The sequence below is a fragment of the Glarea lozoyensis genome, assembly GCF_000409485.1.
Source record: "Glarea lozoyensis ATCC 20868 chromosome Unknown GLAREA6, whole genome shotgun sequence".
Lineage (NCBI taxonomy): Eukaryota > Fungi > Ascomycota > Leotiomycetes > Helotiales > Helotiaceae > Glarea > Glarea lozoyensis.
The window spans coordinates 2,232,970-2,249,473 of NW_007361001.1; the positions used below are offsets into that span (position 1 = coordinate 2,232,970).

General features: G+C 47.0%; 4 protein-coding genes across 4 annotated transcripts; 2 read left to right on the plus strand and 2 right to left on the minus strand.

Moving 5' to 3' along the window:
• Positions 1-943: 943 nt before the first annotated feature.
• Positions 944-4,625, minus strand: GLAREA_03060 (calcium permease; the record flags this gene model as incomplete). The annotated part of the gene is made up of 4 exons (XM_008088145.1): positions 944-1,378; positions 1,430-2,383; positions 2,441-4,332; positions 4,427-4,625. 4 exons carry the CDS (start codon positions 4,623-4,625, stop codon positions 944-946), a joined length of 3,480 nt encoding a protein of 1,159 aa, XP_008086336.1.
• A 745-nt stretch (positions 4,626-5,370) lies between these two features.
• On the plus strand, positions 5,371-6,639 carry GLAREA_03061 (P-loop containing nucleoside triphosphate hydrolase; the record flags this gene model as incomplete). Its single annotated transcript, XM_008088146.1, has 3 exons — positions 5,371-5,485; positions 5,535-5,654; positions 5,705-6,639. 3 exons carry the CDS (start codon positions 5,371-5,373, stop codon positions 6,637-6,639), a joined length of 1,170 nt encoding a protein of 389 aa, XP_008086337.1.
• A 1,534-nt stretch (positions 6,640-8,173) lies between these two features.
• GLAREA_03062 (Actin-like ATPase) lies at positions 8,174-10,238 on the plus strand (the record flags this gene model as incomplete). Its single annotated transcript, XM_008088147.1, has 4 exons — positions 8,174-8,232; positions 8,306-8,412; positions 8,513-9,129; positions 9,183-10,238. The coding sequence occupies 4 exons, from the start codon at positions 8,174-8,176 to the stop codon at positions 10,236-10,238; spliced, it is 1,839 nt and encodes a 612-aa protein (XP_008086338.1).
• A 1,379-nt stretch (positions 10,239-11,617) lies between these two features.
• On the minus strand, positions 11,618-14,309 carry GLAREA_03063 (F-box; the record flags this gene model as incomplete). Its single annotated transcript, XM_008088148.1, has 3 exons — positions 11,618-12,605; positions 12,846-13,412; positions 14,236-14,309. The coding sequence occupies 3 exons, from the start codon at positions 14,307-14,309 to the stop codon at positions 11,618-11,620; spliced, it is 1,629 nt and encodes a 542-aa protein (XP_008086339.1).
• Positions 14,310-16,504: the final 2,195 nt, after the last annotated feature.

Genomic DNA, 16,504 nt, shown 5'->3' on the forward strand with positions numbered 1-16,504 from the left:
GAGTGGCGTCCACGTCCTGTCACGGCAACAATAAACATAATCTTCGGTCGCTGGTCCTGAACGTTGGCCGAAGAGATTCCAGTTTCCACGAAGACGTGAAAGTTCCATAAGATATTATGTGTTGCAAAATGACTGGTCTGGATCGCTCAAAGACTCGCACTTGGACCATGGTTGGGGTCCCGAGGCATGATATCCTACGAATTCGGCAGACCAAGAAACTCATGTACTGTAACCTTAACAAACATGGGGCCGGCAAATGCTTAAGTGCGCCTGATGACCATCTCTTCCAGCTGTGCATGGGTCTTTGCTTTAAATACCACTCTTCTCAAGGTTTCGTCAGCCTGGTAGTCGTAGTCTATTACAGTCACAGTTCTTGCTCACCCACCAAATCGCATAGTGCTATTATCCCTAGCTCACTTCCAAACCTTTTGACACTCCTGTTATAGACCACAGACCCAGAATGATGTAATTTGTCGATCGACGGTACGCTTTTCTGGTATAGCGTGCTTATAGGTGGACCAAAAAAGTGTCAATCGCAAAGAACATATTTGGGTAGTCGACACTAACACAAAGTTGAGTATTGAGTCTAGTATTCTGACTTAACAACCATGTTATACCCTCTGCGAATCTGTCAAGCCGACTCAGTCTTTATGTATATTGACACAGAAGCAAAGTGAGTGACAATCTAGTCAACAAGGATTCTCATTTATTTTAATATCCTCCTAACATGCGTTCGGTGAAAATTGTTCTATCATACATTACGAGCATATTAATACTATGTGCCCACCTAAAATACAACAACGAGCTGAGAAAATTGAAGAGCAATATGATTTCAGTAGTCTGTTTCCGAGATAATGTTCGAACCTATTCCACTCCAAAACGCCAACGCTGGTATGAAGATAATATAAATGACGAAAATCTTTATCCTCACACCTTCTACGACTCAAGATCCATTGTTGCTATGAAATGCCATGCCCGAATTTCGCTTTCCGATGGTCTTGAAGCTCCCGCCTGCTTCCATGATGTCAAATCTGCTTGTGCCCATCGTCTCCAAATCGGTCATGCCGGAAAGGTAAAATCCGACGATGACCACAAGATAACTAAGGATAAGTATGGAACCCTTGAAGTAATTGCTTTTTCCCTCGCCATACATATAGCTAAGAAGGAAAACGCAGAGGATGACCGTGACCATATCCCATTGTGGGAAGATAAGGCTGAATGAATAGTCCGCAACGTCCGGTCCCGTAAGCCATTGTCCTGTGATGGCACTGAATAACACAAGGGCAGGTATCTGCAGTAAGCAGACCTGCAAAGCATAAGCCGAACCGATTTCCATTGACAATGCAATGTTCCCATTCATGGCGAACGAGATAGCGTTCTAATATCAGAGTCAGTGCATGCGGATAACATGAAACTGCAAGGGACTTACCAGGAATTCTGTCGTGTTCGGAACAAGGGCGAACAAGGTGATACCGAGGAACTTCTCGTCAATGGCCACGTTTTTCAACACCACGTCTACCGTATTGACCAATATCTCTGCAATAAGAGCATATAACACAGTAGCCCCGCAAAGAATGACGGAACTCTTCATTCTGCTCCAATTTGGTGCATCATGACCACCGCCAGCCGCTGCTTCGATTTCCACAACGGGTGGTTCATCATGTATTGTCTGGAGCGTCGCTGTACGTATCGCCGGTGGTTTGTGTGCAGATCTATTTGCGGCAATTGAGGTTTTCCGCGGAGCAGAGCTAGCATCCCGAGCCGCAATAGTAGCAGCAGTCGCTGCCATCTCGGCAACCTCCCTGACAAGACTTGTGTTCTCGGACTCTGAAAGTCCAGGAATACGTAACTCCGATCTAACACTATCACCGCCGCTGCTTTTCGGTGGCGGAATATGGGGAGTTCCCGAAGAGCCATTGATCACTGGGCTCGATACGTTCGGATTTCCATCATCTTTGATACCCAGGCCAACCTGTTTCAACGATTGTCCCAGGATACGCTTATACAGCTGCGAATCACGAATTTCAGCTCCTCGTACATCATTCGAGCTATTATGTGCACTGCTGTGGCGTAGGGACCGCGATGGGTGCCCAGTAGAGTGGTGCTGTTGTGAGCTTGACATAGACATGTGGAGATGCTCATGTGTTTTCTTCTCGTCTGCTTGATCATTCCATATAACAGCAGCATGCGTTCGGAGAGTAAACCATAGGCCTATGATATATGATAAGAAGAGAAGAACAGCTGCGAACCAGCAATATGGCCGAACTGCCTCGAGATAAAAGCGATCGTTGAGAGCTGGAACTTGAGAGAAATAGCATCTTCTACAGTCCCGACTTGGTGATTCATCGTCGGTATCAACACAACTGAGACAATTGAGTTCATGCTGCAGGAAATATCAGTATGTCGTAAGATGACGAAGTTTGTTGGGGAGGAAAATTACCGTGCCATATATTTGGTAGAATAATGTAGGACCAAATGCAGCAATAACAGCGAACAACAACATAGTGGATGTAACACCAGCTGACTTTACGTTGAAACGTTGTGTCTTCCGCTTGATCGCGCCGAAACACATTGAAAGTCCAGGGAGGAAGAGTATACCAGCGAAAATACTTCCAATGATACTGCCCTCCACCAGCTGTCCCTTGCCTTGGTTGAGAGCCACACAGTATAGAAAGACCTCTACCAAGGTGGAGAAGAAGGCATTGATTGCAGCACCAAGACCCATTGATGACTGGGCGGAAATCGATGCTACGGCCTGTCCGATAAAGTACGCGAGCGGTATAATCGAGAATAGAGCAGCAATGAAGAGAAATGCCGGACCGGTGATGATTGAACTGAATTCGAATACCTCGACTAACACATAATAGTCAAAGATGACAAACATCACTACCCCCATTAGATTGATGAGAAAAATGTTAGTACCATCAACTGTATATTTCCAGTATTTAGACCCAACGGCGCGATAGGTGCACAGTAAGATTGACGAATTAGGGGCGCTGCCACTTCGAGAGTAGTCGGTATCAGATTCGAATGAAAGAGCCAATGGATGTCTTCGGAGGTGAGAAAACAGTAATACCGTTACTTTCCCCATTGGAATCCAGAAGACGAGAAACCAGCAAATTAGGGAAACGAGCAAGAGGAGAGGCGTGATCAGTCCATAGAAGAACATAAAAAAGATGACACGGCCGATATTCCACTGACCACGCCCGAAGAGTCTTCGCTTGGATGGCATGATAGAAGATTCCCGTGTAGCACCTCGAGTTCGTCGGCCAAGCAGACTATCCGTCTCGCTGGCATATGAGTCGATGCTTCGCCTAGAACGCCCGACGATAGAACGACTTCCCTGAGGACCAAAGAAAAGGCGTCCATCCTCAATGTCACCACTCTGCCACTGTTCATACTCGGTAATACTTCTCCCTTCCCCTTCATCCTCGTGGGCGTAGGCTTCATCCTGTTCCAAGCGTACGAACTTTCCAAAGGGATAGAAAAGGTAGCCAGCCAGACCCCAAAGAACGCGACCGTATTCTAGAGCACTTGGAGCAGCTGCGAAGGTGAAGCAAACAACCGCACCAAGGAAAGCAGCTAGTCCTAACCACCATCCGAAACATACTGTCCAGACGACGTTGAAGAAAAGCAATCCGATATTGACCCTGCCTCCAGGAGAAGAGTGGATGTCCCCCTCTGCGGTCTTTTGAACCGATCTGCTCTTCTTGTATAACGCGGGTTTCCATATCCGAATACCAAAAGGATGTGTCTCGTTTATAGCCTCTTGTCTGTCCTTCAGCGTGAAACTCTCCGCATCGCTAAGATCATCGTCGTCGTCCTCCTCCTCGTCCGGGGTAACGTCCTCTATTTCACGCAGTGTATCCTCCCCCGACTGTGGAGATTCATCTTCAATTGCGCTCTCCCCTTTCAAACTGGCTCTCTCTGCCTGAGTTTCTGCTTCTGCTTCCTCCTCGTCCTCCCGAGAAGAATTGACCCGTGGTAAATTCGGCTGCTGTGTAGCACGACGTCTCAACGTTGAAGATGGTTGGTGTCGGACCGTGCCGGCTTGCCGTACTTTAGCTCCTTCGATTTCCGTCACATCATCATCCACAGAGAACTCCTGTCCCCGATGAGGTCCTTGAACATTAGAGGAAGCTCGACGAGGCATAGAGGGCTTCTTTGGTCGCTGTCCACCTCTCCCACGTTCTGGGCCTAGCAGCGGTGATCGAGAGATCTGATTTATTGATCGAGAGGAGTCTACACTAAGTGTTTGGGGACGTTCGACGGCGGAAGTAGGTTCGCTGCGATCGTTATTGTTCTGAGAAGTGCTCGGCGTATGGATAGACCCTAAGTAGCAAAAAGAGTGTTAGTATTTTGGGATCAAGGTTACGTGCCACCAAATAAAAATAGTTTGAGGGATTCGGGATTTATGTCAACATACCGTAGGACTGCGGTTCAGGCCGCCTCCGCACTGTGTCCGTCGACTGATAGCTACTTGGCGTTCCATCGTCGGGTTGCGAAGCAGATGCGACGATTGAAAGAGGATGTCGAGCATCGAGAGGAGATGTGGGGATTGACATGTCGCCGGCGCTCTGTAAGTTTCTCGCGCCAGATGCGCTATTGTCTTGTCCGGATGCCATCTTAGAGTTACCAAGTCACAGCGCTCATGAAAGATTCGATATTGAAGTTATTCGGAATGGTGGGGAGATTACTCGAAGGTAAGCTTGATTGGCGCGTATGTGCCGACTTTATCGGCAACTTGTGCAGTCTTGAACTGGCACTGCGGATTGCAGAATCCACGAACGAGAGAAATAACGCACTTGATGGGCTCAATATACGAGGCATGAGAGAACGAGAACAGAGAAGACAGTCGCAGAAAAGTAAGCTGGTGTATCGCCGTTAAGTACGACAGCCACGTGTGGAGAAACGCAACAGAAAGGTGGTAGCTGTCGATGATGGCGGTATTTCTGCTCGTCCAGAATAATCCACCCTCACCATGCCATGTGAACACAAACAAAGTCGTGGTGTTGGACTGGGGGTATGGACAGAAGCTTTGACTTGTCCGGGTGGCTTTAATTATGGAGTGCAGCTGCACCAAACCGACTGTGGTTGGTTCGACGTCGCCCAAGATCGTCTCACAGCCTCAGGCTCACGTGAAAATAAAGCCAGGCATTTACTCAGCCTTCTATGGCTTCCACTAGAGAGAGCAACGCGTAGCTCGACAGCCTGTCTCGGCAACTCTACTCGTCGACTTTGTACCTCCGTAGACCTTCCTGGCGGCAACAACGACTTTCCCCAGCACATCTCCTTCATCATATCGCTCTCAACACCGACGATCCCCATCACCTCGCCTCATCCTCCATCCATTGTCGCGCAGCCGCAACCATGGCGCTGGATAGCTTCTTTCACAACAAGATCGAGAGCATGAAGCTCGAGATCATACAGGGCCAAGCTGTTCTACGAAGACTGGAAGCTCAGAGAAATGACTATAACTCAAGGGGTAGGGGGACTGGTATGCGCATGTCAGTCTCACCGCTAACTTGCGATAGTGCGACTGTTACGAGAGGAGCTGGGTCTGCTACAGCAGCCAGGGTCGTATGTGGGAGAGGTGGTAAAAGTCATGGGGACAAAAAAGGTCCTCGTGAAGGTGCACCCAGAGGGCAAATATGGTAAGAGCAGATTAACGTCCCTTTTGGGTCAGACACTGACGATGATGTAGTCGTCGATATTGCAGATAGCGTTGATATCACAAAACTTGTTGTTGGCAAGCGTGTCACCCTGCTTTCCGATTCTTACAAGCTCGAAAAGATGCTTCCTTCCTCGGTCGATCCCCTGGTATCTCTGATGATGGTAGAAAAGGTACCTGATAGCACATACGACATGATTGGTGGTTTGGACCAACAGATTAAGGAGATCAAAGAAGTCATTGAGCTTGGATTAAAACACCCAGAATTGTTCGAGTCGCTGGGTATAGCGCAGCCAAAAGGTGTGCTTCTCTACGGCCCACCTGGAACAGGGAAAACGCTACTCGCCAGAGCTGTGGCACATCACACCGATTGTAAATTTATCAGAGTTTCTGGGTCTGAGTTGGTGCAGAAGTATATTGGAGAGGGTTCGAGAATGGTTCGAGAATTGTTCGTCATGGCAAGAGAACATGCACCATCGATCATCTTCATGGACGAAATCGATTCCATAGGATCGTCTCGTGTCGAAGGTTCATCTGGTGGAGATTCAGAAGTTCAGCGGACTATGTTGGAACTGCTCAATCAATTGGACGGATTCGAGCCTACAAAAAACATCAAAGTCATTATGGCGACAAATCGACTGGATATTCTGGATCCTGCGCTGCTGCGTCCTGGACGTATTGACCGAAAGATTGAATTCCCACCGCCAACCGTCGAGGCTAGAGCAGACATTCTCAGGATCCATAGCAGAAGCATGAACCTCACCAGAGGTATCAACTTGACGAAGGTTGCTGAAAAGATGAATGGTTGTTCGGGGGCCGAGCTGAAGGGTGTGTGCACAGAGGCGGGTATGTACGCCCTGAGGGAACGTAGAGTTCACGTCACACAGGAAGATTTTGATCTAGCAACGGCCAAGGTATTAAACAAGCATGATGACAAGGAGACGTCGATAGCCAAATTGTGGAAGTAGGGTGGAAGCAGTCAAACGACATGTACAACAGACAAATGGATACATCACATCCACGGTGATCAAAATTCCGAAGATACTGGTATAATTGTGGTTGGTTGGCCAGGTCTTCATTTGGTGCAGTACTGCTCTTCCAAAACCCCCCCGAGCGTCGGAGCTCGCGTAGAGTGATGCATCCACAGTCGATGTCACGATGGTGATTTCAGCTGAGAAGTCCAATCATCCGCTATCGTGAATCGATAGCTAAACGCTCACCGCTTAGAATGATGCTGCTTTCTGCTCAGCGCCTAGTATTAGGTGGGATGGCTGTAATTGTATTACCTCTACCACTTGTCATATTCTTTTCCCAATTTCTGTTTGCTGTCATTCAATAACACGCACATTCGTCCTTTCTTTCTTCCCCTGGTGACAGGAATGGCTCAATCGACGCAAGTACAGCATTATGTCGTGGTCGCGATAATCATCTCTATCACTTCCAGTTTTGGGTCGGGCTAGGATGATTAAGCATCGTGACATTTTCAATTGGAGACGAGATGTTCAAACGGTTGTCGGGTCTTTCCCACTCGGCAAAGTTGCCATGTCATCCCGTCGTGCCCAGCCGTCGTACTTCCACGTTCCTTCGCATGTTTCTGTTGATCGTACAGACTAAGTCAATGATACCGACGCCCGCGTCGATCGAAGCGCGCCACGCACTTATCTAAGCTTATTTGTCCAAATCCGTACATCGAGGTTAGGTTGCGTTTTGGCACGATACTACCTACATGCTGGCAACCTTTGTTTTCTTTTTCCCCTTCTGTTGGATATCTAGCGTATCAAACTCAAAGTTGAGTCCCAGACGGAATCTGACGGTCGGTGGTGTTGTTGCTGTCAATTTGCTCTCACCTATAACTGGGATATCATTTCTCGATTCGAGGTAGGGTTGAAAATGGATCATTGATTACTCCTTCGATGGCAGACGGTATGGCCCAAACAGAGCGTATTTGCGCGCTGCTGAAAATGGGGGACGATGCATATTTGTGGGTTCTATGACGTGTGGGGGTCCATTGAGGGCCATGGAGAGGTGAAAGTCAATACCAGGGACCGATCAGCAAAAAACTGTTGACTGGAGCTCAAAACATTTTCCTTTTTCTTTTTCAACACTTCATTTCACGAATTTCGTAAATCACGAAATCTTGGGAAGGTTTGAAAAACTGTATCAAAGCACCAATTGTCCGACCCACTCACGAGTAATAGAAGCTCTGTACACAACCCCGCCATCTCAAATACTTCGATTTTACTTCACTCCCCAACGCCTCAACAGAGGTTAATTGTCAGTTGGCTTCTTGGTAATGTACGATTTCTTTTTGCTGAGCACCTGCTTGTTTCTTGACGCGTCTCCTTGGAGATGGGTGGAAATATTTCGTCCAACCATTTACACCAAATTACCCCGCGCCAGCCACATTACCACAAATAACAGCGAACGAAAAGAAGAGCCAGGCACGCGCCAATTGAAAAATCCTTGCTGATACAGCATGAATAGCACGCCTGAATTGTCATCATGGCACAGATTCCGTTCCGTCAGAACTTCAGAAAGCCTTCGAGACAGGCAAGCATAGAGTGAGAGCTTCGTCCTACAAAGCAAAACTGCGCTCCTGGATTCATCAACTGACATGAATTCTTTTACCTACAGTCCTCATAATGATCTCAATCCCCATATCGATCATTACATTGGTATTGATGTTGGTACCGGTAGTGCCAGAGCCTGTATCATAGACTCGTCTGGGGACATCAAAGCCTGTCAGTACCTTTCTTTATTTACTATATTTTCGAGACGAGCTCCTACTGTAACAATGCCCAAACTTAGATTGCCATGACTAACGAAGACAAACGTCTCTAGTGGCCACAGAAAACATTGGCTTATGGCAACCCGAGACCGGATACTATGAGCAGTCAACAACAGATATTTGGAGATGTATCTGTAACTGCGTGCAACGAGCATTGAGCCAACATAATATCGACCCTACTACAGTTAGAGGCATAGGCTTCGATGCTACCTGCTCCCTTGCAGTTTTCGCCCATGACACCGATGAGCCTATGCCCGTTACGGGGCCCAACTTCGCCAATGATGGAAACGACCGCAATGTCATTTTATGGCTTGATCACAGACCAGTTGAGGAAACAGAGAAGATCAACGCTACCGACCACAACCTGCTGAGATATGTTGGAGGTAAAATGAGCATTGAGATGGAGATTCCAAAGGTTCTGTGGTTGAAGAACAATATGCCACCTGAGATGTTTGACCGATGCAAGTTCTACGATCTTGCAGACGCGTTGACTCATTTGGCTACTGGAAATGAAAATAGAAGTTTCTGTAGCACAGTCTGCAAGCAGGGCTACGTACCCGTAGGTGTAGATGGAAGTGTCAAGGGTTGGCAAGAGGATTTCTACGAGACTATTGGCCTCGGAGATCTTACCAAGGATAACTTCATCAGAATGGGTGGAGTAGACGGGGTGGTGAGCCCTTTAATATATTCTTAGCTTGAGGAAAAATATACTGACGTACGTAGAATGGAAAATATATGAGCGCTGGTGAGCTCGTCGGTACATTGAGCGAGAAAGCAGGTTCCCAGCTTGGTCTACCAGCTGGTATTGCAGTAGGAAGTGGTGTCATTGACGCCTACGCTGGATGGGTAGGAACAGTAGGAGCGAAGGTAAATCTCGCTGCTGGCCAACTCGAACACGGGGTGCCAAAGAACGACATGTCTCAAGCATTTTCTCGTCTCGCAGCCGTCGCAGGAACATCGACCTGTCACCTCGCTATGTCAAAGGAGCCCGTCTTCGTAGACGGAGTCTGGGGTCCATACCGAGATGTGTTACTTCCAGATTTCTGGATGGCAGAAGGTGGTCAGTCCGCTACGGGAGAGCTTCTGAAACACGTCTTGGAAACACACCCAGCATACAACGAGACCATGTCCATGGCGGAATCCTTCAACACCTCAATCTACGACTACCTAAACTCTCATCTTGAAGAATTGAAAGAGAAAACCGGAGCCCCCACAGTCTCTTATCTAGGACGACACTTCTTCTTCTACGGGGATCTCTGGGGTAACAGATCCCCAATCGCAAACCCCAACATGACAGGATCCGTAATCGGTCTCTCCTCCGACAAATCCATCGACGGTCTTGCCATCTATTACTACGCAACCATGGAATTCATCGCCATGCAAACACGTCAGATCATCGAAACAATGAACACAGCCGGCCACAGCATCACCAGCATCTTCATGTCTGGGTCGCAGTGCCAGAACAAAATCCTCATGGAGCTCATGGCCACGACCTGTTCCACACCCGTCATCATCCCACGATACGTGCACGCGGCTGTGGTCCACGGCGCGGCGATGCTCGGTGCGAAGGCAGCGAGTGCGGATAAGGATGGCAAAACGGAGGATTTGTGGAGTATTATGGATAGGATGTCGAAGCCGGGACGCGTTACGAGACCGGGGACGAACAAAAATGAGCAGAAGTTGTTGGATGTTAAGTACGAGGTTTTCTTGGAGCAGTGTAAGACTCAGCAGACGTACAGGAGCCAGGTTGATGAGGCTATTGGTGGGTGGAGTGCTTAGATGTTTGCCGTGGGGAGGAAAATGTTCGGGTTGTATGGTAGATAGATTGGTTGTGTGGAAGGAAGGGTAAAAGCGATGTCGTCGTATAGATCATGATAGACTTTCTTTTGTGCCTAATTCAGCTTATCTGCCATGTTATCAAGACATCCTCGCCTGAAATTTTCTACAGAAGTACGAACTACCAAGATATCACTTTCCAAACTCATCGAAACCAGCGACGTCTATGTTTTCAGCCTGTGTTCCGCCTCGACGATTCATCTTTGAAATACACACCAAAGTAATATCCAACAGCCAACTTCCATGAGTAAACGCTAGGTAAAACCAGCTCATCTAATTTCTCCCCTGGAAACTTACGCAAGATCTTCCCATGCTCACATCAAACACACTCAATTTTTTTCGGCAGAAACTACTTAATACACCCAATCAAATAAACAATACAACACCATCACAACTCAAGAATTGAAATCTAGCCACACATCTTCTACCCTTCCAACTCACCTCCAACCCTCGATACTTGTCAATGTGACACCCTAATCCTTGAAATATCTAGACACACATATACCTTTTTACCCAAAACGATCGGCATCATATTGTGTTAGTATAGTGTCTTTCTTAAATTTATCCCGTCAAACAACTAACATATCTCTAAAACATGTACGCGGAAATAGAAAATGCAATGTAGAATATGAGTTTCACGGGCGCCGAGTAATACTTTACTCTGAACAAAAAACTTGATGTCTGACGCTGCTAAATATATGTTACGCACTATCTAGTATACAGAAGAACCAACTGTATCTAGCTACTACAGGACACATTCTCCGTTCTAGTTGGCGGCACCAGATCTGGATGTCTAGGTAGATGTAGGACGCTACTTATTCGCTACAGCTGTATGGTTTCATGCAAGTTATAGTAAATTTAAACACCCTCTGAAACGATCGCAGAACGTGGTGTTAAGATGTATACCGCTCATTGTTGGATTGTAATCAGGGTTTCAGTTACCACCCAAAACAAAAACTATACATGCAATTTGAATAATACTTTCATCGAGATTTGATGCCGGTCTGAGTAATATGTCGAGGTGTTTAAGTTAAGCACCTTTCTGCTGAAGCTGACAGTGGTTGATCTTGTCTCGGTGTAAAAGACGCCCTATATGAACAAATCTTTTCCTTTCACATGTGTAGGAGTAGAATGAATCCTGGCAGCCTAGGGATCGTCTTTTTCATTTGGAATCTCTACTGATTCTCGCCTCAGCGCAAGCCCCCATCGCAGTCTGCCAATGGACTATTCATCTCCCAGTCATCTCACGCGTTTTCAGCATGAATCTTCTGTTCCCCAGCCATCTGCACTTTCCGGCCCGAACTCATCTAGGTAACAACATCCTACCAGTCCCTTACAAAAGTTTTCTTTGGGAGCGGATCGACTGTGGGATATTGCAAAGCGGTGTATCCATCGCCGTGAAAACAAACAAGAAACTCATCATCAACATTCACCTCCGTTATCCTAATACCAGGTTCCGTTTCGACCCAAGGAACACGCTTTGTCGAGGGTAAAGAGCAATTTTTCACGCAATAGATATTTTCGGTACGGTAAGTATCACTTTCGCGGTCAAGAAATTCATGATCGTATAGATACTGATCCCGCCAAATTGTATGTTTTCTGCGTGAGAAGTGATATCCAAGAAGGTGAAATGTAGCAGTACTCCAACGGCGACTATGTATATCGAATTTGAGTATGACAAATGGCTGTATTGTTTGAGGGTTTGGACTTCCTGCAACACCATTGATACGGAGCTCAGGAGGGGCGAAAGTATGTGTACATGGTGAACACTTCCGACGTGCTTGCTGACCTAGAGGACTTATAGATTCAGTTATTGGGTCAATGTCAGCTAATAACGTGGTGTTATCACCCGGTATCTTTAAGCCAATGCATCCGTCTTCAAGCTCGACCAGTTCGACACCCAAGCCGCCGATTGTGTAATCAACACTGACAACGAATTGATGAGCTGTGGTAGCTTTCCCACTTTCGTATTCCTGCAGAATTACTTGAAACTCTCTGGTCTTCGCAGAATGATTGTGGGTGGTGGCTATCATCACTAAGTAGCAGCGACTCTCATCGTACGGGTTAAAGTATAGACGAGAATCCACCGGACTTGCTTTCTCGAGCTTTGCACAAGCTGGAGAGAACTTCAACTGGCTCAGGCAGCCACCTATATTCCAAAGAAACACTTCGCCTGGTTGCGTAATGATACCTACCTGCTTGCCGGATGCTGTAATCGATCCTCGACTGTTACTAGTAAACGAAGGTAACTGAATAGTACTAGTCTGCATGGTTGAGTCTCTTTCTAATGGTATAGCTAGTAATCGGCGACTAATAGCGGTTAGCAGATCATTTAAAGGACAAATGACATAGGCCGGTCTTCAGCTGTACTCAACCTGAGCAACATAGAGTAGCCCAGCTTGTTGCTCGAAAGAATTAAGCGTTGAGTAATTTTACTACTCAGACACAGTGACAAAACAACATGATGTTCTCCAACGGCTAAGTGCAAGTAGGTGGTCGGGTAAAGTGCGCGGTTGAAAGGGATATGATAAGAAAAGTTGTTTTACTTACGGCCCCCAACTTGCAATCTTGACTATTAGGAACTGGTCGAATAATTTCCACTCGTTCATGGGTTCTCTATTATCTTCTCGCAAGTGGATTTCGATCCCGGTGCGGAGGTTTTTGACAGCGACCGTTTGCGCATCGTAATTGTATGCAATCCTGCCGCTACAATATTCGGTACGAGAACTATCATACACTGCGAGCAATGATGGGCCTGTTTTACGCTCTCCATGCAATACTGAACAGTGGTGCCCGTTGGTTCTTTGAAGCCGTTTCAGCACGGCCCGTGGGAGCCAGTCAGCAAGAATTTGGCTATCATATTCAAACGCGTTCCAGTAAGGGCGAAAGAAGTTTTTTGTGAATATCGAACAGATCTCAGCAGTGGAGAAAGTGTCATTCCATCGATGCGAAACGGCCCGGATACGCATAAAATCCTCCAGTTCCAGATAATCGACAATGTGAATTAGGAGCTCTGTCGGTAACGATACGAAATCTTTCGTGAATTTGAAATCTAGAAGGCGCTCTTGCAAGAAGCGTATCTCATTTCTGTTGATGCTGTTGAGCAACCTTTCTAATCTGAGAAGTATTAGCGAATCCCCAAAATTCATCGTTCGTCGCTAATGGACGACGGATGCGAAACCTTGAGGCATGATGTGCTGAAGCTATGCTAGCGCTAGTGAGATTGGTTGAGTACAAACAATGAAAGTGAGAGAAACTAACTATAAGGATGTTCATGGAGATGTAAAGAAGCTAGCTGCATTAGGATTGGAGGGTTAACTTGAATCAGATATGCTCAGTCAAGCGTTGGTGCGAGTCCAATGATACAGCATGTTTTATTCACACAGTGTCGCAACCATTCTTGGGTGTATCCTAAAGACTGGTACATTTGGAGCGCAAGGTGTCCATATCACCCCGAATCTACGCAATTGAAATGGTGACCTTCACGATGGGACATAGAAGCAAGAAGGTTCGATGGATAAGCCAGATTAGGACCAAATTAGTTATGTAACATCGCGAGATTCTGAGACGCGCGTGAAAGAAGAGAGAGTATATCTTGTCTTCTTACTGTCTCAGTGGTGTATCTTACGAGAGTTGACCACTTGGTCCCCTAGCAATGATGGAAAAGAGACAGAAACAACAATTGTTGAGCGATATATTGTTAAGAAGGAAAGCAAGGGGATTACGATATCTTCTTGCGCGATGTAACAAGAAGGCTGAAAGACACACAAGTAGCAGACTAGCATGATGAAGAAGCGGATGAACTTCGCACAAACAACCCAAATACAGTGAACACCCACTCAACGCAGTATTTGCTCCAAGGGAAACTATTTTCCCTTTTGTAAAGGGGTTGACAGCTTCAACCATGAAAGATTAATCAAAAAATGAAAGATTGACTTACGCTTCACGTCGTGCCACAACATCTGGCATGCCATCTTCCAAACGTAGCGAATCGAGAGCCTTGGTGACATCCATCACATTGGATAATTCGATTAGATCGCTAAATGCGCAATTGATGATGGATAGAATAGAACCATAAGGAGTGCTTAGTCTAACAGAAATGGTAATTTGAGGTAGACGGCCAACGCCTACAGTGAAGTGATTTCGAGGACGTCAGAGGATCAATTTTCGATCAGGAGCACTAGTGTCTCGCGTGACTCGTTGGAATTGCTCCGTGTAGCATTGGGTTTGTTGAAGGAAAATAATGATGAATTTCGAAAGGTGTTTTAGTTGATGGATGGTTGTCGTTGGTCGAGGTCGATTTAGGGTTTGATGCCTGAGGCTGACAAATACCGAATCATCTTTACATCTATGTGACATGTCTCCTCCAGACAGCATAGTTTGGTAGAATCCGACAGAAATAGTGTTTCATGTTGGATACTGCGCAGGTGGCTTTTAATATGAATTGTAGAGCAATCTAAGGTACATCTTTTCCTTGTACTTTGTCAACCATGTATCGCATTTGTTTATTATGTTGCAGTTCGAATATCAATTCTGATACACGGTCTCTTTCCAATGAACAGTCAATTTCAACGTGGGGTAGTCACCCCCGAATTTTCGATTGTGCTTGAAGCGTCTATTCAGCCTGGTCGATCAAGCCTCCGAAGACTCAGTACGAAGTATATTGATCTTGCAGGTTGAAGCAATATATGCTTCTCCACTAACCCGGCTGGCCAAACTTATGTTGGCTCAATCCGGGAACCTGAGAGGCCGGATTAGTATTTTGCGACACAATCGCTGCGAGCATCAATCCATGATCTCATTGGACAGACAATCTCTCGACCACGAGAAGGGTTGATTGAGTGAGATAGATAAAAGGTTACCTCTGATAGCATTATATTGGTTAGTATGCTGGCCTATGGAAGAATGGTGTAGCCAATACGAGTAGTCCGACGTATTCACGCCTCCTCCTCGCTGAACGCATTAGGGGGAGATTTCAATGATCATCGCTCAGATACGTCCGAATTCAATGCATGTTGGTGCAAATTCTGTTTTCTGTCTTACCGGGTCCGCAAGAATTCCACGTTGCGCACCAGTCACCAGTGTGAACGGGTGTGGAGCTTTCTTCTAGTTAAGGCCTCCGAGATCATGAGGTTTGAAGTCGCGATAAGAGCCACGTTCTGATGCAGGAGCTCCGAGGTACAGATCTCTGATCATTTCTCCGAGAAGATCTCAACTGCTTCCATCCAGGATTCTGGGGGTGCTCAAGCCTTTGCGTCGGCCGATTGGGGAAGCTCAAATTGTGGTCGTTTCAATTCTTCCCCATCCGTAGCCGACCTCTGCGTCAAAGTTATTTCTGGAACTGGAACTCTTCGCGAAGAAGCCGAAAAGAATGATACCGACGTCCTTGTGAGGCGTCTTGAACTGGGATGTGGGTGTGCTGCAGGTGTGGTGCGTGGTGCGTCTGCAGGTGATGGCCGACGAAGGAAGAAGGAGGAGCTGAACGAAGCCCGGAAGCTGAAGAACTGCCTGGTGAGTGGGAGCGTTCTGGTCAGAATCTGGGGGCGAGAGAGACATTCAGATAGGGCCAAACGGTGCACGATACGCTAGAATGGGTTGTGGGGAGACGAGTGAAGGGCTGAGATGTGCCAATCATAGGGTTCACTGCTCGCTGACCTCGAAGCACACATGCTGGGCGATTCCTACTGGTGTTCCTCCTGGCGGTGCTCTCCCCTATTCATACCCTTTGCGCTGTTGACCTGCTCATTTTGGCCCCTGAAAACCCCCAAGTCACCCCCAACCCGTATAGCCTTGTCCGCTTCCCCTGAGTCAATCGATAAAGGCGAGAATAATGGGACGGATGGGAATGGGAAATGGATAAGGGTTCAGCTGCCGCGAGTTTATTGATCAGATTCGACCACGCCAGAGACTGCAGATATCTGACGGGCCAACCTAGCTCCATCCAGATTCCCTAACTGCTTCTACTGTACCCTCTGGACCCCGCCCGCTCGCTCAAGTTGCAACTTGCAATTGCAATTGCAAAGCGGTTCCAGGGCCGCTCCTTCTCATCTACATAAGATTGAGCTGCACATTGACGGTGCCTTGCCTGCTTGCACGGTCGTGAAGTGCAGGAGTCGAACAGTCCGTCAATCGCAGTTTGGAAAAGCGCGAGGGACGTGCTTTCTCCTGCGGTCGAAGCTTCGAATCGCATTTCTATTCCTCTCATCTAT